This window comes from Dendrobates tinctorius, unplaced genomic scaffold, assembly GCF_039654945.1.
Source record: "Dendrobates tinctorius isolate UK_male_01 unplaced genomic scaffold, ASM3965494v1 ptg000030l, whole genome shotgun sequence".
Lineage (NCBI taxonomy): Eukaryota > Metazoa > Chordata > Amphibia > Anura > Dendrobatidae > Dendrobates > Dendrobates tinctorius.
The window spans coordinates 6,777,034-6,804,329 of NW_027361698.1; the positions used below are offsets into that span (position 1 = coordinate 6,777,034).

The 27,296-nt window shown below is 41.1% G+C and overlaps 1 protein-coding gene across 4 annotated transcripts in view; it reads right to left on the reverse strand.

The window, feature by feature from the left end:
* Positions 1-27,296, reverse strand: part of TBCK (TBC1 domain containing kinase) — a 536,201-nt gene that overhangs the window by 145,105 nt on the left and 363,800 nt on the right. For all 4 annotated transcript variants that reach the window (XM_073571832.1, XM_073571833.1, XM_073571835.1 and 1 more), the window contains one exon: positions 12,760-12,935. In XM_073571832.1, coding sequence (XP_073427933.1) covers positions 12,760-12,935 — 176 coding nt within the window. The remainder of the gene's footprint in view (positions 1-12,759; positions 12,936-27,296) is intronic.

Below are 27,296 nucleotides of genomic sequence, written 5' to 3' on the forward strand. Positions count from 1 at the left end.
GGTTGGATGCTGCGTACATCCGCAATGTCAAACCCGCAGCTGCTAGATGTTACAGCATAGTGGATGGGATTTAAAAAAATCCCATGCCCACTATGTGTGCACCAATGCCTGCAGTTCACCCGCAGAGACGTACATGTGGCGCGTCTTTCCATACCGAAGCATGTTAATGTATGAAGTGTTATGTTACGTAATGTTATGCTACATAAATTACCCATACACTTTCATTAGATGCGGTAAAGCAGCATTATCTTCCTAGTCACGTGAGAATTAAGTGCGGGAACACTTACTATGCATGTGTACTAATTTAAATAATGGTGAATCTTGTGACACAGCTGTACATGACACAGGAAGTGGAGGAAAGCACAGAGAGAGGTCCCCTCCTTTTTAATAAATAAATAATAATTAAAAAAAAAAAAAATGGCGTTGGGTCCCCTTACATTTGTTAACCAGCCAGAGTAAAGCAGACTACTGGAACTGGCATTTCATAATTTGATAATATTTTATGGTATTAACAAATATTTCATATTTGATAATACCAGGCTGCAGCAGTTTGCTTACCTTGGCTGGTTAGCAAAAATAGTGGGATCCCCTTAAGAAAAAAATTGCATGGGGTCCCCCTATTTTTGTTAACCAGCCAAGGAAAAACCAGAAAGCTGCGGCCTGGCATTCTCAGGCTGGTGAGGCCCATAGATTCCTGCCCTCACCAGCCTAAAAATAGCAGCCCGCAGTCACCCCACAATTGGTGCATCCAAAGATGTGCCAATTGAGGCACTTTACCCGGCTCTTCCCACTTGCCCTGTAGCAGTGGCAAGTGGGGTAATATTTGTAGGGTTGATGTCACCTTTGTATTGTCCGGTGACATCAAGCCCACGGCTTAGTAATGGAGAAGTGTCTATAAGACACCTATCCATTACTAATACTATAGTTTTATGGCAAATAAATACACAGCCAGAATAAAGTCCTTTAATTGAAATAATGACACAGACTCCTTTAATAGATCTTAATTAAACCATACTTACTGCATCGCCTCTTCCACTGACACCCTCGATCTCCTGTAAGAGAATTAAAATAGAAAGAGCAACAGTATACCAGACCTCTCCGCCTAGAAGATATACATCATGTCCCATGACAAGTCCAGCTCTGCTACATCTGGATGTTCACCGGAGACAACTCGGTCCCCGGTGGTCACTTGCACTGCAGTTCTCGCGGTCAGCTGACTGTGAGAACTTGGCAAGTGACCAGAGATAACCCCTTCCCCGGTAGTCACATACACCGCAGTTCTCGCGGTCAGCTGAGCTCATCGCGAGAACTGCAGTGGAAGCGAAATTCTGGCTGTGGAACAAGGTACACCTTTATTTAACCCCTTTCTGTCATGTGACGTCCTTTCCAGTCCATGTGTCCTGGGACTTAATTCCCAGGGACGCGATTGTACGTCACAGCGATCAGCGGCGCCCACGTGGTGAGCGCCGCTAATCGCGGCCGGGTGTCAGCTGATAAATTCATTTTTTGGAAATAAAAAAACAATAAAAGTACACATATTTGGTATCGCCGCGTCCGTAACGACCCGCCCTATAAAACTGTCCCATTAGTTAACCCCTTTAGAGAACCCTTTAAAAAATAAAAATTAAAAACAAAGCAAAAAATAATGATTTATTATCATACCGCTGAACAAAAGTGCAATAACGCGCGATCAAAATGACGCGTATAAATATGCATGTTGCCGCTGAAAACGTCATCTTGTCCTGCAAAAAATGAGCCGCAATACAGCGTCATAAGTGAAAAAATAAAGAAGTTATAGCTCGCAGAATAAAGCGATGCAAAAATAATTATTTTTTATATAAAATTGTTTTCATTGCCTAAAAGCGCCAAAACATAAAAAAAACCTAAATGAGGTATCGCTGTAACCGTACTGACCCGAAGAATAAAAGGGCTTTATCAATTTTACCACACGCGGAACGGTGTAAACGCCCCCCCCCCCCAAAAGAAATTCATGAAACGCTGGTTTTTGTTCATTCTGCGTCCCAAAAATAGGAATAACAAGCGATCAAAAGATGTCACGTGCCTGAACATGATACCAATAAAAGCGTCAATTCGTCCTGCAAAAAATAAGACCTCACATGACTCAGTGGGTCAAAATATGGAAAAATTATAGCTCTCAATATGTGGTGATGCAAAAACAATTTTTACAATAAAAAGCGTCTTTTAGTGTGTGACAGCTGCCAACCATAAAAACCGCTATAAATAGTAAATCAAACCCTCCGTTATCACCCCCTTAGTTAGGGAAAAATAAAATAAAAAAAATGTATTTATTTCCATTTTCCCATTAGGGTTAGGGCTAGGGTTAGGGTTAGGGGTGTGTTGGGGTTAGGGTTGGAGCTATAATTGGGGGGTTTCCACTGTTTGGGCACATCAGGTGCTCTCCAAATGCAAAATGGCATCTGATCTCAATTCCAGACAATTCTGCGTTGAAAAAGTCAAATGGTGCTCCTTCCCTTCCAAGCTCTGCAATGCGCCCAAACAGTGTTTTACCCCCACATATAGGGTATCAGCGCACTCAGGACAAATTGCAAAACAACTTTTGGGGTCCAATTTCTCCTGTTACCCTTAGGACAATAAAAAATTGGGGGCAAAAATATCATTTTTGTGGAAAAAAATGTTTTTTTTTATTTTCACGCCCGGGCGTTATAAACTTCTGTGAAGCACTTGGGGGTTCAAAGTGCTCACCACACATCTAGATAAGTTCAGTGGGGGGTCTAGTTTCCAAAATGGGGTCACTTGTGGGGAGTTTCAATAGTTTAGGTACATCAGGGGCTCTCCAAACGCACATGACACCCGCAGACCATTCCAAAACGTCACTACTTCCCTTCCGAGCCCCGACGTGTGCCCATACAGTAGTTTTCTCCCACATATGAGGTATCAGCGTACTCAGGACAAATTGGCAACAACTTTTGGTGTCCAATCTCTCCTGTTACCCTTGGGAAAATAAAAAAATTGGGGACTAAATGATCATTTTTGTGGAAAAAATACGATTTTTTTTATTTTCATGCCCAGGCATTATAAACTTCTGTGAAGCCCTTCAGGGTTCAAAGTGCTCACCACACATCTAGATAAGATCCTTAGGGGGTCTAGTTTCCAAAATGGGGTCACTTATAGTGGTTTCCACTGTTTAGGTACATTCGGGGCTCTCCAAAGGCAACATGACACCCGCAGAGCATTCCATCAAAGTCTGCATTCCAAAACGTCACTACTTCCCTTCCGAGCCCCGACGTGTGCCCATACAGTAGTTTTCTCCCACATATGGGGTATCAGCGTACTCAGGACAAATTGGACAACAACTTTTGGGGTCCAATTTCTCCTGGTACCCTTGGGAAAATAAAAAAATTGGTGACTAAAAGATCATGTTTGTGGAAAAAATACGATTTTTTTATTTTCACGCCCGGGCGTTATAAACTTCTGTGAAGCCCTTGGGGGTTCAAAGTTCTCACCACACATCTAGATAAGTTCCTTAGGGGGTCTAGTTTCCAAAATGGTGTCATTTGTGGGGGGTTTCCACTGTTTTGGTACATCAGGGGTTTTCCAATCGCGACATGGTGTCCGATCTCAATTCCAGCCAAAAAAGTCCAATGGCGCTGCTTCCCTTCTGAGCTCTGCCATACGCCGAAATAGTCGTTTACACCCACATATGGGGTATCAGCGTACTCAGGACAAATTGCACAATAACTTTTAGGGTCCTGTTACCCTTGGGAAAATAAAAATTGGGGGTGAAAAGATCATTTTTGTGGAAAAAATATGTTTTTTTAATTGTACCGCTGTACGCTATAAACTTCTGTGAAGCCCTTGTTGGTTCAAAGTTCTCATCACATATCTAGATAAGTTCCTTGGGGGGTCTAGTTTCCAAAATGGGGTCACTTGTAGGGGGTTTCCACTGTTTAGGTACATCAGGGGCTCTTCAAACGTGACATGGCGTCCGATCTGAATTCTAGCCAATTTTGCATTGAAAAAGTCAAACGGCGCTCCTTCCCTTCTGAGCTCTGCCATGCGCCGAAACAGTGGTTCCCCCCACATATTAGGTATCAGCGTACTCAGGACAAACTGCACAATAACTTTTGCGTCCAACTTCTACTGTTACCCTTGGTAAAATAAAAAAAAATTGAACCTGAAGTATTTTTTTTGTGAAAAAAAGTTAAATGTTCATTTTTTTTAAATATTCAAAAAATTCCTGTGAAGCACCTGAAGGGTTAATAAATTTATTGAATGTGGTTTTGAGCACCTTAAGGGGTGCAGTTTTTAGAATGGTGTCACTTTTGGGTATTTTCTATCATACAGACCCCTCAAAGTGGCTTCAAATGTGATGTGGTCCATAAAAATAAAAAGGTGTTGCAAAAATGAGAAATCGCTGGTCAACTTTTAACTTCCTAAGAAAAAAAAATTTGGGTTCCAAAATTGTGCTGATGTAAAGTAAACATGTGGGAAATGTTACTTATTAAGTTTTTTTGTGTGCCGTATCTCTTTGATTTAAGGGCATAAAAATTCAAAGTTGGAAAATTGCTAAATTTTCAAAATTTTCGCCAAATTTCCGCTTTTTTTCACAAATAAACACAAGTTATATGAATGAAATTTTACCACTAGCATGAAGTACAATATGTCACGAGAAAACAATGTCAGAATCACCAGGATCCATGGAAGCGTTCCAGAGTTATTACCTCATAAAGGGACAGTGGTCAGAATTGTAAAAATTGGCCCGGTCATGAACGTGCAAACCACCCTTGGGGGTTAAGGGGTTAAATTAGTTCACATGCGTAGTAAGCTGCGTTCTTACTTACTACGCATGTGACTAGAAAGATAATGCAATTTTGAGTAAATTACGCTGCGGAGATTGAGGGTCTCCGCAACATAAACAGACATGCTGCGGTCTGGAAAGACACGGCTGCATGTCCGTCTACGCTGGGAAGCCGGAGGCGTCTCTGAACATATAGTGGAGATGGGATTTCTTGAAATCCCATCCACTATGCTGTAACATCTGGCCGCTGCGGGTTTGACGCTACAGATGAACACAGCATTAAACCCATAGCGTACCTTAAGTTGGTGAAGTGAAGTGAGAAAAATATAAGCATAAATGAAATTTAGGGGATAAAATAACTAAAAATTGTCATGTGGATGTGTATTAACCTATTTTAATATGAAGCCCTTAAACATTTCTGGTGCAAGCAATTACCTTCATAAGTAACATGCTTAGTGAAAGGAAGCCCACCTTTGTGCAATTTAAGTGTCCCATGGTCTGTCAGTATATACACCTTTTCAGAAAGGCCACAGAGGCTACAACACCATTAAGAGGCACCACTAACCAAACAACACCATGAAGACCAAGGGGATCTCCAAACAAGTCAGGGTTGTTGAGAAATACAAGTCAGGGTTGGGTTATAAAAAAAAATATCCCAATCTCAGATGATCCCTTGGAACACCATCAAATCCATTATGGTCAAATAATGGTAACACAACAAACCTGCCAAGAGAGGGCCGCCTCCCAAACTCTCAGCCAGGGAAAAGAGGACATTAATCAGAGAGGCAGCACAGAAACCAGAAGGAAACCCTGAAGGAGCGGCAGAGTTCCCAAGCAGAGACTGGAGTGTTTGTCCATATGATCACAGTAAGCTGTTGTCTCCATAAAGGTGGCCTTTATGGAAGAGTGGGCAGAAAAAAAGCATTTACTTACACACAAAAATTGTAAGGCTTGTTTTGAGCTTGCGAAAATATAAGTGTGAGAAGGTGCTGTGGTCAGATGAGGCCAAAATTGAACTTTATGTCTGCCAAGGTAAACACTATGTCTGAAGACAAACCAAAAACAGCTCATCACCCCAAGAACACCATCCCCAACACTGAAAAATGTGTGGGCATCATTAAGCTGTGGGAATTGTTTTACGCTGCAGGGACAGGGAAAATGGTCTGAATTGAGGGGAAGCTTGATGGTTAGAAATACAAGGATATTCTTAAGCAAAACCTGTTTCAGTCGGTCAGTGATCTGAGACGACGGAGGTTCACAGTCCAACAATACAATGTCCCAAAGCATACTGCTAAAGCAACACTTGAGTGGTTTAAGGGGAGAAGTGTAAAAGTTTTGTAGTGGCCTAGTCAAATCCCAGACCTAAGTCCAATTGAGGATCTGTGGTCAGACTTGAAGATTGCTGTTCATTATAGGAAACCATATAACTTGAAGGAGCTGGAGCAGTTTTGCCTTGAGGAATGTTCAAAAATCCCAGTGGCAAGATGTAGAAAGTTCATGAAGACTTATGCAAAGCGACTTGCAGCAGTTATTACCTCAAAAAGAGGCTCTACAAAGTACCGACTTTAGGGGCGTGAATAGTTACGCACACTGAAGCTTTCAGTTATTTTGTCTTATTTGTTATTTGCTTCACAATGAAATTAAACCAAATCTTCACAGCTATAGGCATGCTCTTTACATGAAATGATTAAAAAAACAAACAAACAAACAAACAGTGAAATTCCAGGTTGTGAGGTAGCAAAATATGAAAAATGGCAAGACGGATATGGGATTGAATACTTTCGCAAGTCACTGTATTATAAAGTTGCTTATCTTTACGTGTACTATTGATTTATGACAAAAATTAAAATGATGGTTACTCTAACTGAAGGCCGCGGTTTTGTTCTCTGACTGTACAATGCAAAACCTCCTGTAAGTATACTTGCTATAAAGGCAGCCTTTATTTAGACATATCTTTACTTCTTGATTTAGTATATTATGATATAGACCATTAAATTACTACATACTATGATATATTATTAAGGTTAACATACAGATTTATGATTGCTATGAAACTGATGCCTAGTGCTATGGAAACCAATAATCTAAAGTTATGGAAACCTGCTGCCAATGTGTGGGATCACTGTATATTTTATGAATTAAGAAGAATGTTGTGTTAATCTTAAGCATGATATCTCAAGACACACATCATATAAGTACAGAGCTGGTCATGCGGATTCATAAGCAGCGCCATAAATATTCAAGAAATCCATCTTATCTGCACAAGTGTGAATGTCAAGCATTCCACGGATGCTCTTGGACACTCAGCTTAGATCCATTTCCTAATTCATCTTTTATATATGTGTACGACAATTTAATTGTGCAATTTTGTGAATTTATTCATGATTATAAAAGTGCTAATTATTTTGCCTGCAGGAGAATACTCTATGGGACTTACACAAGGTATCTCAATGCCACAAACTCCATAATACTTCTGCTCAAGTTTCCGGATAACCTTGGAGTATGTACAAACTTTTACGTCAGGATGACATCACAGCAGGTCTGATATCTTACGAAACGATCATCATCAATAATAATAATAATAATAAATAATAAATTTTATTTCTATAGCGCCGACATATTCCACAGCACTTTACATTTCAGAGGGGACTTGTACAGACAATAGACATTACAGCATAACAATAATCACATAGAGCATCAGGGCTGTGGAGTCGGTAAGCCACAGTTGCGACTCCGACTCCTGGATTTTATCAGGCTCCGACTCCTTCATAAATGGCCAATTCATAACAACAAATTTACTGTTGTAAAATATTAAACATCGTGCTTATTCAGTTTCTCACCATCATATAAGTAATCAGACCACTTAGAGCAAAAACTACATTTATTAGAATACAATTAGAATATAGCAAATAACTTTTATAAACTGTAAGTAAATATGCAATAAACACTTTTATGCAGGTAATAAGAAGAAATCTATAAATTTGTCCTCAGAAAAAGTATTGCCTCTGTAAGATCCTCCTTCATGGATGCCCTCAAATCTGATCTAATTATTTTGAGAGCAGAGAACAACCTCTCTACACTAACTTGTGTTGGTGGCAAAGCAGTAACCACTCGGGCAACATCTCTGACAATGTCAGGATACAGAGGAATCGCTTGTTGCACTGTTATTTTTGATGAACGGTCAAATTTCTCAATTTCTTTTAGTGCACATGAAAAATTCTGCTGAAATGTACTGGCTGTGTTCCTTGATGGGGATGACTCTTCTTCTATGCGGGAACGCTTTGCACGGTCCTTGTGATCCAAATATTTTTCGAAATTAAATTCTTCATCAGTTGATGATGAGGGTGAAGATGTGGCAGGATGACCAAATTCTTCTTGTTCCTCCTGACTGTTCTGCAACCCTTTCATCCTTACTGCTATTTCAAACAGAGCTTCTTTTCCTTTACTTAGCTGTTGATCATCTAGAAGAATCCAATGCATTGGGTCTACATAAACAGCTGCCAAAAGAATGTTATTTTGTAATAGTAGCTCCTCTCTCCGTTTCATTGATGTAGCAATGCCACTTGCAATTAACCCTCCTCTTTGGGACAGGCGAAACATCAGGTTCTTCCACTCCTTTAAGAAAATACCTGGAGTTAAGTCCTCTGCTTGTAATTTTTTAGTCACTGTAAATGGGTGCTCTAGCAATTTTTCCAGCTCAGTCACCTGATTCCACTAACTTTCATTTAGCGTCAGTTGAGGGTTAGCCATGTCTACAAGAAAGGTTTTCAGTTCAACCAAGCGCTGAATCATTAAGTAAGTACTGCCCCATCGTGTGGCTTGATCAATAATTGCCCCTTTTCCAGCACGTCTCTTCAAAATTAAGTCAACTTTAGGGGTTCTGGCAACAGTAGCCAATTTTCTCACCTTGCCAATCAGTGCATCAGCATGTCCTTCTTGCAGACTGTCTCTTATAGCCAGCTGTAGCGTATGCACAACACAGTGCATGTGATGAATGAAAGAACATATTGACACAGTTTCAACAAGATCATCTAAACTATCATGTTGCTGTTCATCTGAAGCAACTTCAGTTTGCTCCTCAGTTACAATACTGTGTTCCTCTATTTCAAACATTTCTGTGTCTGTGGACCCAGAATGTTCTTCTAGCTGCTGGTCACCATCATTACTCTCATTCATTAGCTTAATAGTACTTATCATATTTGAAGCATTGTCAGTTACGACAGAAACAACTTGCTCTTTTTTAAGTTCATAGTCTTGCAGAACCTTTTCCACCAAGACCTGGAGAAACTCACTGGTGTAATGAGCTTTGGTGTCTTTTACTGCCAATGTCTTGGTAACTATTTCATTTTTGTCACAAACAAATCGGACATTGATGGCAAAATAGTTCACTCTGTGACGTGTGCAGGCATCCATTTTAAGAAACAGAAAGCGTCCCTTGAGAGTTTTAAGTTCTTCCTTTTGTTTAAAAGCTTCATCGATTACTAATTTTCTAATACTCTCTCTCTCCAGAGAAACACCAAGCTTGCGGGCCATTTCCCCATTCAGACACATAAAAGCTGGTCGTGAAAACAATGAAATAGGCACACTATCCTTTACAACAAGCTCTATGATCTGTTTTTTAAATGTATCTACTGTCATTGTCACAGTAACTTTGTCACTGACAAAATATCTTGCAACTGATGGCTGCAAAGTTCTCTGCTCCTTTGTTTGGCTGGAAGAGCTGGGCACTGGTTCATTGGTTTGGATGCAGTCTTTCTCATCCACTGCTTTCAGTACTTCTGGATGAAAGCGCTGTAAATGTCTCTTTAGATTAGAAGCTCTGGTAGGAGCATTTTTATCTTTGCCTGAATATGCACTCATCTTGGCTTCACAGCATTTGTTTTCATCTGGATCATTTGTCATACACAGACAGACATAATGTTTTCTATCTTGAGTGATGGTGAAATGTTCAAATACAGCTGATTTAATGTGATGCTTCTTTGACATTCTCAGGTTTTTAATTCTGCATTCACAATCCAAATGACAATTGTTTTTCCTAAAAACAATTGTACAAAATTATTGCCAGGTCGTACAATTGATATAGTGGTCAGTAATACTGTTATTATTCCTCATGTACTCACAGTTAACTGAAGCAAAGTTTGTTGAAAGGATAATACTTCTTACAGTCTTCCTCTTCTGAGTAGCAGGCAGCTGTGAGATGCTTGGAAGACGCACACCTAGTATGAACTAGTCTAGAGGAGGAGCTTTACTACTAAGAATTTGCAACACATTTTCACTTTCAGTTTCATACATTGTAAGTAGGGGGGTTGGGGCAGCATGAGGTTAACCAAGTATAAGATTAGATAAGGGCAGTGGAGAACAGTGACACACAAGAAGTAAGAAATGTCTCTATCTCCAGCAGAACTGCTTATCACTGTTGTTCATAGTTTGATAGAACATATATATTTGAGTAACATTTATAAAATTCATATGAAAGTTCAATTATGAAATATTAATACTTTTTTTTAAAGCTGAAGTCGGAGTCGGTACATTTCTACCGACTCCACAGCCCTGTAGATCATAACAGATACCAAGAGGAATGAGGGCCCTGCTTGCAAGCTTACAATCTATGAGGAAAAAAGGGAGACATGAAAGGTGGGTGGTAACAATTGCCCTGATTGTATGGACCAGCCATAATGTTAAGTGTGTAACAGTACAGACACAGAGGGCTAATGGATGCATAAAGCATGTGGGAACATGATGCGGGGAACCTGGTTATGGTAAAAACTTTTGGCTGTGCCACACAGGGATAGATTAGGTTAATGTGTTGAGGCGGTAGGCCAGTCTGAATAAATGAGTTTTCAGGGCACGCTTAAAATTGTGGGGATTGGGGACTAATCGTATTGACCTGGGAAGTGCATTTCAAAGAATTGGCGCAGCATGTGTATAGTCTTGGAGACGGTAGTGGGAGGTTCTGATTATTGTGGATGCTAACCTCAGGTCATCAGCAGAACGGAGGGCGCGGGTAGGGTGGTATACTGAAACAAGGGAGGAGATGTAGGGTGGTGCTGAGCCATGAAGAGCTTTGGGGGTGAGGGTAATAAGTGTGTACTGGATTCTGGAGTGGATGGGTAGCCAGTGTAATGACTGGCACAAGATAGAGGCATCGGTGTAACGACTGGCGAGGAATATGATCCTGGCAGCAGCATTCAAGACAGATTGGAGGGGGGAGAGTTTGGTAAGAGGGAGACCAATTAGAAGAGAGTTACAATAGTCGAGACGAGAATGAATAAGAGAAACAGTAAGAGTTTTTGCGGAGTCCAAAGTAAGAAAAGGTCGAATTCTAGAAATGTTTTTGAGGTGCAGATAACAAGAGCGAGCCAGTGATCGTACGTGGGGGACAAAGGAAAGCTCGGAGTCAAGTATGACCCCAAGACAGCGGGCATGTTGCTGGGGAGTAATACTGGAACCACACACGGAAATGGTAATGTCTGGTATAGGTACATTAGTAGCGGGAGGAAACACAAGGAGTTCAGTCTTTGACAGGTTCAGTTTCAGATATAGTGAGGACATGATGTTAGACACAGCGTTTAGACAATCACTGGTGTTTTCTAGAAAGGCAGGCGTGATGTCAAGCGAAGAAGCGTATAATTGGGTGTCATCAGCATATAGATGGTACTGGAAACCAAATTTACTAATAACACTTGTAATTGCTATATAATGGAGCACAATCTCCACCAATACTAGTTATACATCATGTATGAATAACAATGGCTATGTTGTATTTTACAACCAGAGATGTTCTGACTTCCGGACTGGCTAAAAATGGAAAGAGATTATTGAGCTGCATTTTGATTGGCGTGACATTTTCTAGCACTTGAAAAAGAGGGTTGCATTCTTCCTAAAATAGCACCACATTGGGCCAAAGATTGCATGGGGTATTACAGTGCAGTCCATTCCGAAAGCCAATAATATATACGGTAACTACACTTATAGAGAGCCGGTCCGTCCATTCATACTGCCTAAACCATGGGCAGCATGAATCACAGCCCAGTTGCACGATTGCATCCAACCTTCTTTTTCTTCAAAATGCTCCAGCGCTTAAGAGAAAACATAGTTTAAAGATCTGACCGGGGATTATAGGAATAGATAAGACTGGTCCAGCACTGTCCATGGTTGACTTTTTTGTATCATGCTGTATTTACCCATAAAGGGGTATTTGCTAGCTTAAGACATTAATATAGATAACCTATCCATCGGCTAGGCCATCAATGTCAGATTGTTGGGGAACTGCTACCAATCCAAAGTTTTCTGGTCAGCCAGCAGCTGGATGTTATCCATGAATGGAGCAGAATAGCACAGCTCTGTACACTGTGCAGTCGCCATTCTCAGCTACTGCAGCTCAGCTCCCATTAAAGTAAACAGGAGCTGAGTAGCATTATTCAGGAATGGCTATTACACAGTGTACAGAGAAGTGCCGTTTGGCTCCGTCCACGTTTAAACTTCGCCGCCGGAGCTGAAACCCTCTGATTGGTGGGGACCTTCACAGATTTTACACTGCTGACCTATCCTGAAGAGAACTCATCAATCTTAAACCCAGAAAACCATTTTTATATGGGGTATATGCATTTTATAGTTATTATACAAAATGTACTGTTAATATTTTGGGCTTTTTTACATTTAGTAGTTTTATTTATTAAAAGCATTATACTACACTATATTTATTAAAACATTTTTGAAAACAGGATTTTATGGCAACTAGGAAAATGTTTATCAATTTATTTTTCTAATATAAATTTTTATGCCACTGTCTTAATACAGTATTTTAGGATATTGAAGAACAAAAAGCAATGAGGCCTCTGGAGGAATTTTAAGTCGTGTGCACATGATGTAGATAGTTTCTGCTGTTTTTCACCTTTTACATTGCAAAGCAAGTTAAACACATATAACATATATGCAGTTTTGTAAAATGCCTATAATAAAGTATTTGTTCAACATACCAAATCAGTCTTGGAAGAGTCCTGGTATTCAGTGGTGAAGCTAGATGGAGATCTGCTCATGCCGTTGCTGTCAATTGCTTGTCTCGGTGACTGAGCATGTTGCCTGAAGGTAGCGCTCTTAGGTGTCCAACAGAAGAGGTTGATTGACTCACGCACACATCGCTCTATGTCAATTTCTGTAGGTAACATAAAATTATACAATAAGTAACTATATATATATATATATATATATATATATACACACACACACACACACACACACACTGTGTTCCAAATTATTATGCAAAAAATATTTCCTCATATTTTCTCTAAATTACCTATATGAATTGCAGTCATTGTTATTTTCCAGTCATTTAATATTCTAGTATAATTGCAATGTTTTTGAACAGACTGCCTATGAAAACAGTATATTTTGAAAAATAAGAAACACTCAAAATGCATGTTCCAAATTATTACGCACAGCAGAGTTTTCAACCTTTTTATTTTTATTTTGAACAAAAAAATGGTCAATTGTGAAATTATAAGCATTATCAGCTTATTACAAAATGAAATCCAACAGTTTTCAAGTCAAAACTTTATTCTAGGTGATGTTACATTTGCACATAGGACCCCTTGTTCGAAAGAAGCTTCTGAACTCTCTCGTCCATTGAATTTGTCAGTTTTTGGATGGTTTGTGCTTCAATTGTTTTGCATGTGGACAGAATACCCTCCCAGAGCTGTTGCTTACATGTGAACTGCCTCCCGCCATCATAGACACTCCTTTTGATGATGCTCCAGAGGTTCTCAATGGGGTTGAGGTCAGGGGAAGATGGTGGCCACACCATAAGTTTGTCCTCTTTTATGCCCATAGCAGCCAGAGATGCAAATGTGTTATTTGCAGAATGAGACGGTGCATTATCATGCATGAAAATGATCTTGCTGCGGAAAGCACGGCTCTTCCTCTTGAAACATGGCAGGAAGTGCTGTTTTAGAAACTCCACACAGATTATGGAGTTCATCTTTACCCCTTCAGGGATCCTAAAGGGGCCGACAATCTCTCTCCCCATGATTCCAGCCCAAAACATTACTCCACCTCCTCCTTGTTGGCGCCTTAGCCGTGTTTTCATGGGGTGTCCATCAACCAGCCATCCTCCACTCCATCCATCTGGACCATCGAGCGTTGCACGGCACTCATCGGTGAACAAACCAGTTTGGAAGTCAGTCTTCATGTATCGTTTGGCCCACTGGAGCCGTTTCTGCTTGTGTGCAGTGGATAGAGGTGGTCGACAGGATGGCTTCCGCACAGCTGCATATCTCTGAAGGACCCTGCATCTTGTTGTTCCGGCGACGTTGGAGGCACCAGCAGCTTCAAAAACTTGTCTGCTGCTATGACAAGGCATTTTTGCAGCTGCTCTTTTAACCTGATGCAATTGCCTGTTGGAAAGAGTCCTCAATTTTTCCTTATCAGCACGCACACGTGTGTGCTGGGAATCAGCGACATACTTCTTGATTGTGCGATGATCACGATGAAGTGTCTTGGCAATGTTGATTGTAGTCATGCCTTGACCTAAATACTCCACAATTTGTTGCTTCTCAGCAGCCAACACATCCTTTTTCTTTCCCATTTTGGCAAAAAATGTAGGCTGCTTAATAATGTGGAACAGCCTTCTTAAGTAGTCTTGCCTTTATTTGGACACACCTGCCAAACTAATTTGCACAGGTATCTGCAATTGCTTTCAGTGATATAAAGAGCCCTGACACACATCACCATCAATGAGTTTAAATGACAAACAAAAAATTCTAACCTTATCACTCCTAAACTCTTTTTGCATAATAATTTGGAACACAGTTTATATATATATATATATATATATATATATATATATATATATATATATATATATATATTTGGTTTTACCTATAAATGACTTCCAATGTGCTATGGCACTGTGATTCTCTACCCAATGGTCCGAATATAGATGAAAGATTCTGCGCATATTCTGCTACATTGTGTATCAGCCTTGCTCAAAAGAAAAATCCCCTTAGTGTGTATCTTTTCTAGGCCACCAAATCTCATCTATAGAAGAAAGTCTGATCATCCTTACATAGTAAGTGAAAAAACGTTGGCACAACTCAAGTATAGGTGGTGCACAAGTAGGGGCCCAATCCGTAATCACTGATATATAAACTTGGCACACACACGTCTGTTGTGGACACGAGAAGTGGTATTTTAATAAGGTATAGTACATACAGTTAATGACGTTTCGGTCTTATGACCTTCATCAAAGTACTGAAAGTAAATAGATATCGATTGTTTACCAAAAAATAAAGTATATACAACAGAATACTGGGTACATGAACAGATATAGTAATGTATGCCGTAAAACATCATACAACAAGATAGCACGCGGGCAGTGAAAAACCATATAATGCTGAGGATTACAATGAAAAGAGCAGGTAATAAGAAAAATGCACATACCCCTGTATTGTACTGAACGCCTTGAGTGTGTGAGCAAAAGCCTGTGAGGACAGATCAGTGAGGCTGTGGTAAATATCATCACTAGTGCCAGAATATGTGAAAAGGTAATTTGCAAGCCTTACCACAAAAATATGCAATGGAATGCTTATAGCCACTCTCCTGAGGGTATAAAAAAGGACCACATTGTTACATGCAGTGCCCCTGGAATTGTGAAAAATGCCGCAAAGGAATGAAGCGGTGTCTTACCGATCCTTAGGTGCACAGTGCGTGTCTGAGCTGTGAACGCGGCGTCCGCCGTTTGTTCTATGTGCTGGCTGAAGCATGGTCCGTGGTTTCTTATATAGAGAGAGGCAGGGCGGCAGGTGAGGTCGGGCGTGCGTGTCACCGCCGCCATCTTGCGTTCCACCAGCCCTAGAGTGTTATGGGAACGGGGCGGTGCAATGAGCGTCATGTGTGTGAGTCGGATGACACCCTAGTGGGCGTGTCTATACCTGCCTCTGTGCCGTCCTATTTAGTGATGGGAGAGGGGAGGAGATCCTCTAAGAGGCAGAGCCACAGTGTCATGCATAATATCGGCTAGTGCTCAAGTGAAGGCAGCGGCATTCAGGGTTGCGGATTCTGAAATAGAGAATATATGCATAAGTATCATATACATACATGAGGGCATATTGCCTAGAGAAGGAAAGAGGGGTATGTTAGTACATCATAAAAGATTGGATGTCATAATCTCTGTTTAACCCCTTGGGTGTCATAGTATTCAGTTCGTGGATCCAATACGCCTCTCTCTTTTTGAGGAGGTAAACACGATTGCCCCCTCTACGGGGAGGGTGGACCTGTTCGATTATTTGGAATTTTAATTGAGCAATGGTGTGTCCTGCACTAACAAAATGGAAAGGGATTGGCAGCAGCAAGTTTTTGTATCTTATAGTAGATTTATGTTTCGAAATGCCATCACGTATTGGTTGCGTAGTCTCCCCTACGTAAAGTAATCCGCATGGGCATTTGATTAAATATACTACAAAGGATGTATTGCAAGTAAAGTAATCCTTAATGGTATATTTCTTTCCCGTATAGGGGTGACTGAAAGAACTGCCCTTTTGGACATTATTGCATTGCACACACTGTAGACAGGGGAATGTCCCAAATTTGGGGGTTGAAAGAAAACGTTGAGATGTAGAGGGCCGATATCTGCTTTCACCAAGAGATCCCTGATATTCCGTGGTCGTCTAAAGCAAGGGAGGAATGGTACTGTAAATTCTTCAATGTGTGGGTGCGCTGTCTGTAAAATCTGCCAGTGTCGGCGTATGGTAGTGTGTAATCTATAAGCCAATGGGTGGTAGTTATGGACAAAAGGGATTCGCTTACTTACTTTAGGTATGGAGGGGACAGTTGCTCTAGGTACCTTCAATGTATGGGGGGGATAGCCCCTTTCCTTAAATTTCTTGCGCATCTCTTCCATACGTATATCCCTAGTTCCAATGTCTGAGACTATTCTTTCTACTCTCTTCATTTGGGATTTTGGAATAGAATCCTTCATCCTTGTGGGATGAAAGCTCTCATAGTGCAATAGGCTGTTACGGTCCGTAGGTTTTGTATAGATGTCAGTCCTCAAATGTCCCTCATCATCCTTGATAACGAGGGTGTCAAGGGAATTGATTTGTTTAGTGTCATGTGTCATTGTAAAATCCAAACCTGGCCAGGAGGATCTCAGGAAGGAGAAAAACTTATCCAGAGTGTCTAAGGGGCCCCCCCAGATGCAGAAAACATCATCAATATACCTCTTCCACAGTAAGACGTGTGTGCGGAAGAGGTCATTGTGATAAATGAGGCTCTCCTCAAAATCCGATACATAACAATTTGCGTATGGGTGTTATGCCGCGCTCACAAGGAGGCGGGGCTTCGGCCCCGACGTCACTCCCTCCGGTACGGCGGTCGCTCAGGGGTCCCCGTCGGGTGCGCACGCGCAACTCTCGTCCCCGGGTCTCCTCCTCCATGCCACGTTTGCGCTTGCACGCTCCTGTCAGTGCTGTATAGGGCTCGGTCCTCTCTATGGTATTGGAGGACCTGACCCGGAACCACTAGTGGTCATGTGCTTTCTGGCTAGGTCCTGACCCGGAACCAGTAGTAGTCATGTGCTATATCAGACGACCTCCCCCTAGGGGAGGTGCCTGATTATTGTTGTGCTTCCTGGCTGGGTCAGCTGTGTCCCAGTCTGGCTGTGCGCTGTTCTCAGGTCCTCTGCTCTGTCTGCTATTCTGTGGTGCTCCTAGCACTTGCTCTGAACCCTTGTTTCTTCATGCTCCGCCGTGCCTCCTGGCATTCACTCTATTCCTGTGTTCTGTTACTTGCTACACGCCTTATGTGCCCACGTGTACCCGTCTAGCACTACCCTGTACTCAGCGCACTCCCGTGTACTCTCCTGTGTTCCCTAGTATCCTGCACCCTCCAGTCACACAGTCTCGTATCTCCTGTGAGCCGGCCGCCTGGTGCCAGCAGTCGTGGTATCGTATCCCCTGGGGCTTGCTCCTGACACTCCCTGTATAGGGGGTGGTCCTCACTAGGCTAGCTCGCCCTGGGAGGGTTGGTGCCGCGACCCAGAGGGTCCACTCCAGGAGTCGCTAACACTCTAACAATGGGCATGCGGCATTTGAGCCCATAGCGGTCCCTTTTATTTGCAAATAGTATTTATCCTCAAATAGAAAAAAAATTTTGGTTAGGATAATAGAAAATAGGTCGCAACAGAGGTTAGCCTGTTCTGGATCAAAGTTAGATTGTTGTAGTAGTTTCCGTATCGAGTTTATCCCCTCCTGATGTGGTATAGATGTGTATAAATCCTTGATATTAAAAGTTACTAGGATAGCGCCAGGGGGGATACTCCCAAGGTTATGTAGGACAACTAGAAATGCCCCAGTATCAAGTAGGAAAGATGGCGTACATTTAATAATAGGTGTCAATATTTTCTCCAAATACTTGGAGATGGGCGAGAAGATCGACTCAGTGGAGGCTACAATGGGTCTGCCGGGAGGATTCTCTAGGTTTTTGTGTATTTTTGGTAATATATAGAATACTGGTGTTATAGGGGATTTTTTGGTTAAGTAGTCAAATGTTCTGGAGTTAATAATTCTACGATGCAAATATTTTGTTAATGTCTCTTGAATTGCTAGTGCAACTTCCTGAGTTGGATCACCCAGGAGTGGTTGATAGGTGGATGTGTTACTGAGCTGGCGATAAACCTCATTCAGATATGCTGTTTTATCCAGGATCACAACTGCTCCCCCCTTGTCTGCTGGAGACTAGGGGACGGGATCTAGAAAAGGAACTCAGACGCTGTACTAATTATGAACTACACTGCGTCACTCTAACGGAATATTTAAAAGTCCAGAGAATTCCCAGGGGTTTACGAGTACCCTTACGTCCAACTCTCTTTAGTGACTCACATGACTTTTGCTCACGTTTTGAACAAATTATTAACAAATGTTCCTTTGACCTTATAACCCTCACGTTAGAGCATCTACACCGGGGAATCACTAAGTGTAAAGAGGAGATATCTAACATCGAAAATCAATTGGCAGCTTCCACCTCGACTGAGGAATTCAACAATCTAAAGACCAGGATCAACGAAGCGATTAACCAACACCGACGGGATACAGAAACCAGGAAAAGGAATAAATTTGCAAGGGATACTGAAGACTACGAGCAGAATAGGGTCTACAAATGGCGAGAAACCCGCAACTCAGGCAATTTCTCTACGCGACCAAGTTACAGATCTTCCACAGACATCTCGACATCCGGGTCAGACTACGAAAGGCAACCTCCAGGCAATCGTTTTTTAGGACAGAGGCGCAGATCATCAAGAAGAAGAGGACCCGCCGGGGAAAGAGACGCTCGCAGAAATATGGACTCTCAGCGTGTGACTCGTTCACAGGTAATAACCCCATTGTAGTAAACATTTCTTCCAAAAGTCTGAGCATAGCCGAATACCAAGTCTTACAAAAAGGCCTCTCTTTTTGCCCTAGTTATAAATTTGACACTTTTGGTTTGGATATGGATTTACAGAGATTCTATAGAGCCTTAAGATTGAAACTATATTTCTCTGACAACACCAAGACTAAGAGCACCGTAACATCTACCTCAGGGATCTCCTCTGATAGTCTAGGCCTTAGAAACAAAAGTAGTTTCAGACCACCTTTGGGGTCTCATGCTTTGGAGACCTTTATTTCATTTGTAAATAACACTTTCCAAACATTAAGAGATGACATAAGTAGAGGCAAGATGCATTTTCCTTCCAACTTAACCCCTCTTGATCAACAGGCACTTCATAACCTTCAAAATGATAAGGAAATCATTATTAAACCAGCAGACAAGGGGGGAGCAGTTGTGATCCTGGATAAAACAGCATATCTGAATGAGGTTTATCGCCAGCTCAGTAACACATCCACCTATCAACCACTCCTGGGTGATCCAACTCAGGAAGTTGCACTAGCAATTCAAGAGACATTAACGAAATATTTGCATCGTAGAATTATTGACTCCAGAACATTTGACTACTTAACCAAAAAATCCCCTATAACACCAGTATTCTATATATTACCGAAAATACACAAAAACCTAGAGAATCCTCCCGGCAGACCCATTGTAGCCTCCACTGAGTCGATCTTCTCGCCCATCTCCAAGTATTTGGAGAAAATATTGACACCTATTATTAAATGTACGCCATCTTTCCTACTTGATACTGGGGCATTTCTAGTTGTCCTACATAACCTTGGGAGTATCCCCCCTGGTGCTATCCTAGTAACTTTTGATATCAAGGATTTATACACATCTATACCACATCAGGAGGGGATAAACTCGATACGGAAACTACTACAACAATCTAACTTTGATCCAAAACAGGCTAACCTCTGTTGCGACCTATTTTCTATTATCCTAACCAAAAAATTTTTTCTATTTGAGGATAAATACTATTTGCAAATAAAAGGGACCGCTATGGGCTCAAATGCCGCATGCCCATACGCAAATTGTTATGTATCGGATTTTGAGGAGAGCCTCATTTATCACAATGACCTCTTCCGCACACACTTCTTACTGTGGAAGAGGTATATTGATGATGTTTTCTGCATCTGGGGGGGCCCCTTAGACACTCTGGATAAGTTTTTCTCCTTCCTGAGATCCTCCTGGCCAGGTTTGGATTTTACAATGACACATGACACTAAACAAATCAATTCCCTTGACACCCTCGTTATCAAGGATGATGAGGGACATTTGAGGACTGACATCTATACAAAACCTACGGACCGTAACAGCCTATTGCACTATGAGAGCTTTCATCCCACAAGGATGAAGGATTCTATTCCAAAATCCCAAATGAAGAGAGTAGAAAGAATAGTCTCAGACATTGGAACTAGGGATATACGTATGGAAGAGATGCGCAAGAAATTTAAGGAAAGGGGCTATCCCCCCCATACATTGAAGGTACCTAGAGCAACTGTCCCCTCCATACCTAAAGTAAGCAAGCGAATCCCTTTTGTCCATAACTACCACCCATTGGCTTATAGATTACACACTACCATACGCCGACACTGGCAGATTTTACAGACAGCGCACCCACACATTGAAGAATTTACAGTACCATTCCTCCCTTGCTTTAGACGACCACGGAATATCAGGGATCTCTTGGTGAAAGCAGATATCGGCCCTTCTCGGCCCTCTACATCTCAACGTTTTCTTTCAACCCCCAAATTTGGGACATTCCCCTGTCTACAGTGTGCGCAATGCAATAATGTCCAAAAGGGCAGTTCTTTCAGTCACCCCTATACGGGAAAGAAATATACCATTAAGGATTACTTTACTTGCAATACATCCTTTGTAGTATATTTAATCAAATGCCCATGCGGATTACTTTACGTAGGGGAGACTACGCAACCAATACGTGATGGCATTTCGAAACATAAATCTACTATAAGATGCAAAAACTTGCTGCTGCCAATCCCTTTCCATTTTGTTAGTGCAGGACACACCATTGCTCAATTAAAATTCCAAATAATCGAACAGGTCCACCCTCCCCGTAGAGGGGGCAATCGTGTTTACCTCCTCAAAAAGAGAGAGGCGTATTGGATCCACGAACTGAATACTATGACACCCAAGGGGTTAAACAGAGATTATGACATCCAATCTTTTATGATGTACTAACATACCCCTCTTTCCTTCTCTAGGCAATATGCCCTCATGTATGTATATGATACTTATGCATATATTCTCTATTTCAGAATCCGCAACCCTGAATGCCGCTGCCTTCACTTGAGCACTAGCCGATATTATGCATGACACTGTGGCTCTGCCTCTTAGAGGATCTCCTCCCCTCTCCCATCACTAAATAGGACGGCACAGAGGCAGGTATAGACACGCCCACTAGGGTGTCATCCGACTCACACACATGACGCTCATTGCACCGCCCCGTTCCCATAACACTCTAGGGCTGGTGGAACGCAAGATGGCGGCGGTGACACGCACGCCCGACCTCACCTGCCGCCCTGCCTCTCTCTATATAAGAAACCACGGACCATGCTTCAGCCAGCACATAGAACAAACGGCGGACGCCGCGTTCACAGCTCAGACACGCACTGTGCACCTAAGGATCGGTAAGACACCGCTTCATTCCTTTGCGGCATTTTTCACAATTCGAGGGGCACTGCATGTAACAATGTGGTCCTTTTTTATACCCTCAGGAGAGTGGCTATAAGCATTCCATTGCATATTTTTGTGGTAAGGCTTGCAAATTACCTTTTCACATATTCTGGCACTAGTGATGATATTTACCACAGCCTCACTGATCTGTCCTCACAGGCTTTTGCTCACACACTCAAGGCGTTCAGTACAATACAGGGGTATGTGCATTTTTCTTATTACCCGCTCTTTTCATTGTAATCCTCAGCATTATATGGTTTTTCACTGCCCGCGTGCTATCTTGTTGTATGATGTTTTACGGCATACATTACTATATCTGTTCATGTACCCAGTATTCTGTTGTATATACTTTATTTTTTGGTAAACAATCGATATCTATTTACTTTCAGTACTTTGATGAAGGTCATAAGACCGAAACGTCATTAACTGTATGTACTATACCTTATTAAAATACCACTTCTCGTGTCCACAACAGACGTGTGTGTGCCAAGTTTATATATCAGTGATCATCCTTACATGACCTACACTGGATATTGGAGAAGGTGAATATACAATTGTGCTCAAAACTTTACATACCCCAGCAGAATTTTTGCTTTCTTGGCCTTTTTTCAGAGAATGTGAATGAAACACCAAAACTTTTTCTCCACTCATGGTTAGTAGTTGGCTGAAGCCATTTATTGTCAAACTACTGTGTTTTCTATTTTTAAATCATGACAACCCAAAACATCCAAATGACCCTGATCAAACGTTCATATACCCCATTTCTTAATACCCTGTATTGCCCCCTCTAACATAGATGACAGCTTGAAGTCTTTTGTAATAGTTGTAGATGAGGTTCTTTATTTTCTCAGATGGTAAAGCTGCCTACTCTTCTTGGCAAAAAGCATCCAGTTCCTGTAAATTCCTGGGCTGTGTAGCATGAAATACGTGCATGAGATCTCCCCAGAGTGGCTCAATGATATTGAGGTCAGGAGACTGAGATGGCCACTCTAGAACCTTTGTTCTGCTGTAGCTAATGACCGGACGACTTGGCCTTGTGTTTTGGATAGTTGTCATGTTGAAACATCCAAGTACTTCCCATGCGCAGCTTCCGGGCTGATAATTGCAAATTTGTCTCCAGTACTCGCTCATACTGTGCTGCATTCATCTTTTTGTCAACTTTGACCAAGTTTCTTGTATTTTTGTAGCTCACACATCCCCAAAACATCAGCGATCCACCGCCGTGCTTTACAGTAGGAATGGTGTTCCTTTCATCATATGCCTTGTTGACTTCTCTCCAAATGTAACGCTTATGGTTGTGGACAAAAAGTAAAATTTTGGTCTCATCACTCCAAATTACCTTGTTCCAGAAGTTTTGTGGCTTGCCTCTGTGTTGTTTTGTGTATTGTAAGCAAGATACTTTGTGGCATTTAAGCTATAATGGCTTTCTTCTGGCGACTCAACAATGCAGCCCATTTTTCTTCAAGGCTCTCCTTATTCTGTATATTGAAACAGCCACACCGCTAGTTTTCAGAGAGTCCAGTATTTCAGCTGATGTTATTTGGGTATTTTTCTTTGCATCCCAAACAATTTTCCTGGCAGTTGTGGTTTAGTTTTCACAAAGCCCCCGATTTTCTGTTTGTTAATCACAGTTTGAATGCTAATGACTGGCATTATCAATTCCTTTGCTATCTTTTTGTATCCCTTTCCCCTATACAGTTCAAATACCTTTTCCTGTAGATTTATTGACAATTCTTTTGCTTTCCTCATGACTCTCAATCTAGGAATCTCAGTGGCTGGATGAAAGCTGCTAATGTCTGTCTGGATCACAGAAACTCACTCAGCTTTTATACACACACACTTATTATAAGCAAACAGGTCACAGGTGAGTATGTTACCTTTAGTAGCCATTCAAACCCATTTGTGTCAACTTCTGTGCATGCTATCAGGTTGATTTGGATGTTTTGGGTTGTCATTGTGATTTAAAAAAAGAAAACACAGTAGTTTGGCAATAAATGGCTTCACTCAACCACTAACCATGAGTGGAGATAAAGTTTTGGGGTTATCATTAATATTCTCTGGAAGAAGGCCAAGAAAGCAAAAATTCTACCAGAGTATGTAAACTTTTGAGCACAACTTTATCAACACACTCAAACTACACTATGTACACATATACACATTACGCAAAAAGAACAAAAACGGGAGGGCTCTTTTAACAAAATAGAAAGCAAATGAACAAAAGAGAAATCTAAATCAGAGGAAAATTTCTGTTCATAATAAATACTTTCTTAGTTAGTAAACTATCATTCTTCAACCATAGTACAGTTTGGGTCTCCAGAGTAGCCATTAAATAATTCCTTAATAGAGGATTCTTGATGCCACTGATCATCAAAAGGACTTTAATTGATCAATGTTATATTTTACATAATTTATTACCATTTATTTAAGTCTTGGAGAAGTTTAAGACAGTGATTAATTTTTTTTCTCAAAGCAAAATATCCCTGTTCCAAAAAAATGAACAAAAAAAACCTATTTATATTCTGGATTAACTGTAATTAACCTGTAGAATTTGTGGCAACTAATAAGATGAATTATGTAGAGAGAGTGACATTTCAATTACAATGTGGCGCAAATTTACACACAGTTCCAGCTGATCGACCTTTTCAATTAAAATTACTACATCAGCATTAATTTTCTTAAAACGTTCATGTGTGCACATCAATCTACAAGTGGAAATAATGACATTATACATATATTTTTACCCTCCATAGAACAAAGAGTAGCTGTTATAACATTTTTCTTTTAAAAATGCATATTTTTTAGTTTTTGGGTTTTGCACATTCATCCGCCATAAATAATAAAAATGTTCACTATAGACCAGAGGTCCCCAACCTGTAGCTCGGGAGCCACATGTGGCTCGTGGTCCCATGAATTATGGCTCGCGATTGTCTGCCAGCTTGGTGCATTAGGTCCAGGTCTAGCAAACAGGTATGAAGAGCACATCTCAAAATTGTGAATTTTTTAGTAGCCCTGCACAGAAGTGCAGCTGTGGATGCACTTTTACTGGTCTTAGGGGTTTAGAGATGTTTTAGGCATGGTACGCTGGAGGAGGGTACTATGTGTTAGAGGAGGTGCTCAAAGCTGGATATGACAGTGTGATGGGAGTCCTTGATGGGAGAATACTGAATGGGGGTATTGTGGGAACCCCTGGATCTCAGTGTACTGCTTTGGAGTGATTTCTGTGGAAAAGCTTTGGTTATCATTATACCTTTGGTTGACACTACTTTGAAGGAGATGGGAGCTGGATGTGGCTTGCGCCCCTCTCTCAGTGCTGAATGTCGCTCACGACCCTCTGTCTAAGCTGAATGTGGCTCTCAAGGTGAGAAAGGTTGGAGACCACTGCTATAGACCAAAACGATGTATAAGCCAATATCAAACGTCACCATATCCTAATGTTGAAGTTACACCCTTTTCTAGAAGCTTTGATAACATATATGGTTGCATGAAGGCAAACCTGCTATTTTGTGTCAGAATGCCTTTATGACACAATTTGCATTTCCTTATAATACCACTCCACCTTTAATTTTTACTGCGGTGCTGGAGTGGTGCCACTAATCTAAGTGTCCAACCACTGTCTTCATCTTTTATAAGCTCCACTCCAGTCGGTCTCCAGCAGTTTGTGACCAGCTGAATCACTCCAGAGTCTGCTGGGCATCCTGGAAGTCACAACTCAATGTAAGTCTATGAGCGGCGGATGAGGCTAGAATGACAGTCTCATAGGCTTGAACTGAGAGCTTGTGACTGTTACTTCTGACTTCCGGTAAGTCAGAAGTTGCGGTCACAAAATGGCGGCACAGAACTGGAGCAGTGCAAGGAAGGGCTGAAAACAGTGGCTGATGAGTATAAGACTAGAAGCAGGGAACGTAGATTGGCGTCACAACACCAGAGCTGATTTAAAGTGGAGTGGTGCTTCGAAAACATGACTAAAGTATAGCTTCATTGACTAAACTAAATGTGTATATTGGGTCCAAAAGTCTACCTGCCTAAAAAGCTGAATTGTGCAAACCTTCCATTGCAAATCAGATTGTCGACAATTTCATGCATTCACATCTGCTCTGTTACTATACATTGCCTAAACTCATGCCTGTACTCAGACAACTAGAAAATGATGCACAAAACATTAAACCACGCTTGATGAACCAAAGCCATTTTTATCGGCAGTAGTAAAAATTCTAAAAAATATGTTGGTTTTAATCTTCTTTAGTCTTTTCTTTCCAAACATAAACACGGAAATCTACTGATCGTTGTACAAATGTTTGACTATGATCTCCGTTCAATCACTTGTAGTGTGAATGTTTTCAATAGGAAAATAAATGTTACTCTACTGTCACACTTGTATCAACTATTTGGACAGCACCATCAAAAGGAAATGTGTTTTACACAAAATTATATTGTTATTGGAAGGATATGAGTCCAGAAATGTGTGAGAAGAGGTCAGACGTTTGCCCTTTGGCCCGTTCAAATCTGTCTCTAATCATCATTATTTCACATTTCTGCAGAACTTTTCACATTCACATCTGCGTCAAATTAAGGCTGCATAATTTAATTACAGATCTAATTGCATCTACGGTGAAGCCCTTCATAGGGTTTTAGATTACTATTAATAAGATTTTTTTCTTTCATTTCCAGAAACTCTTGTATGGTGTCAACAATGGAAACTATTCCACTATCCATAGAAATATAAGCTCATCAAGATTCATTATATTATATGACTTTATTTTGCAAAGTTTCTGCTCCTAGTTAGAACCATGGTCGATGTCTACATACCTGTAGAATTCCATCTTTCACTGACCACATATCTTGTGGTACAAGTTACAATTTTGTGTTCGTTTAATTTACCCAACAAAGGGTTACAAAAAAATCTGTCATCGGATCCATTCAATTTTCCAAACGCACTGCAAGGTACGGCAAACACACTACGCAATACAGTCAAGTACTTTGCCAATTAAACAAATACATGATTCATTCACTAAAACAGCAAGTATGCATCATGACAACAAATACATAAAGAATATAAAAGGGAAGAGGACAACAATGAATCTTAATTACCCTGCGGGCATAACGCAATTTCAACCAATGGTTGTTAAAGGAAATCTATCACTAGGTTTTCCCCACATATACTAAAATCACCACCTTTAAGCCCTCTCACACAAAACTCTGGCAATCCCTCCCTCCACACATCCATGAAAATACCTTTTATAATTCTTCACACCATCACCAGTTCATGCAGTCAGGTCCGGTAGCTATCAGTGGTCTGTGTTTGGGCCTCCTCTTTCCCAGCAATCGCTGACTCTCCTGTCTTGATGGACATGAATGATGGCTTCTACGCTATCCACCCAGCGCTGCAAATCTAGAG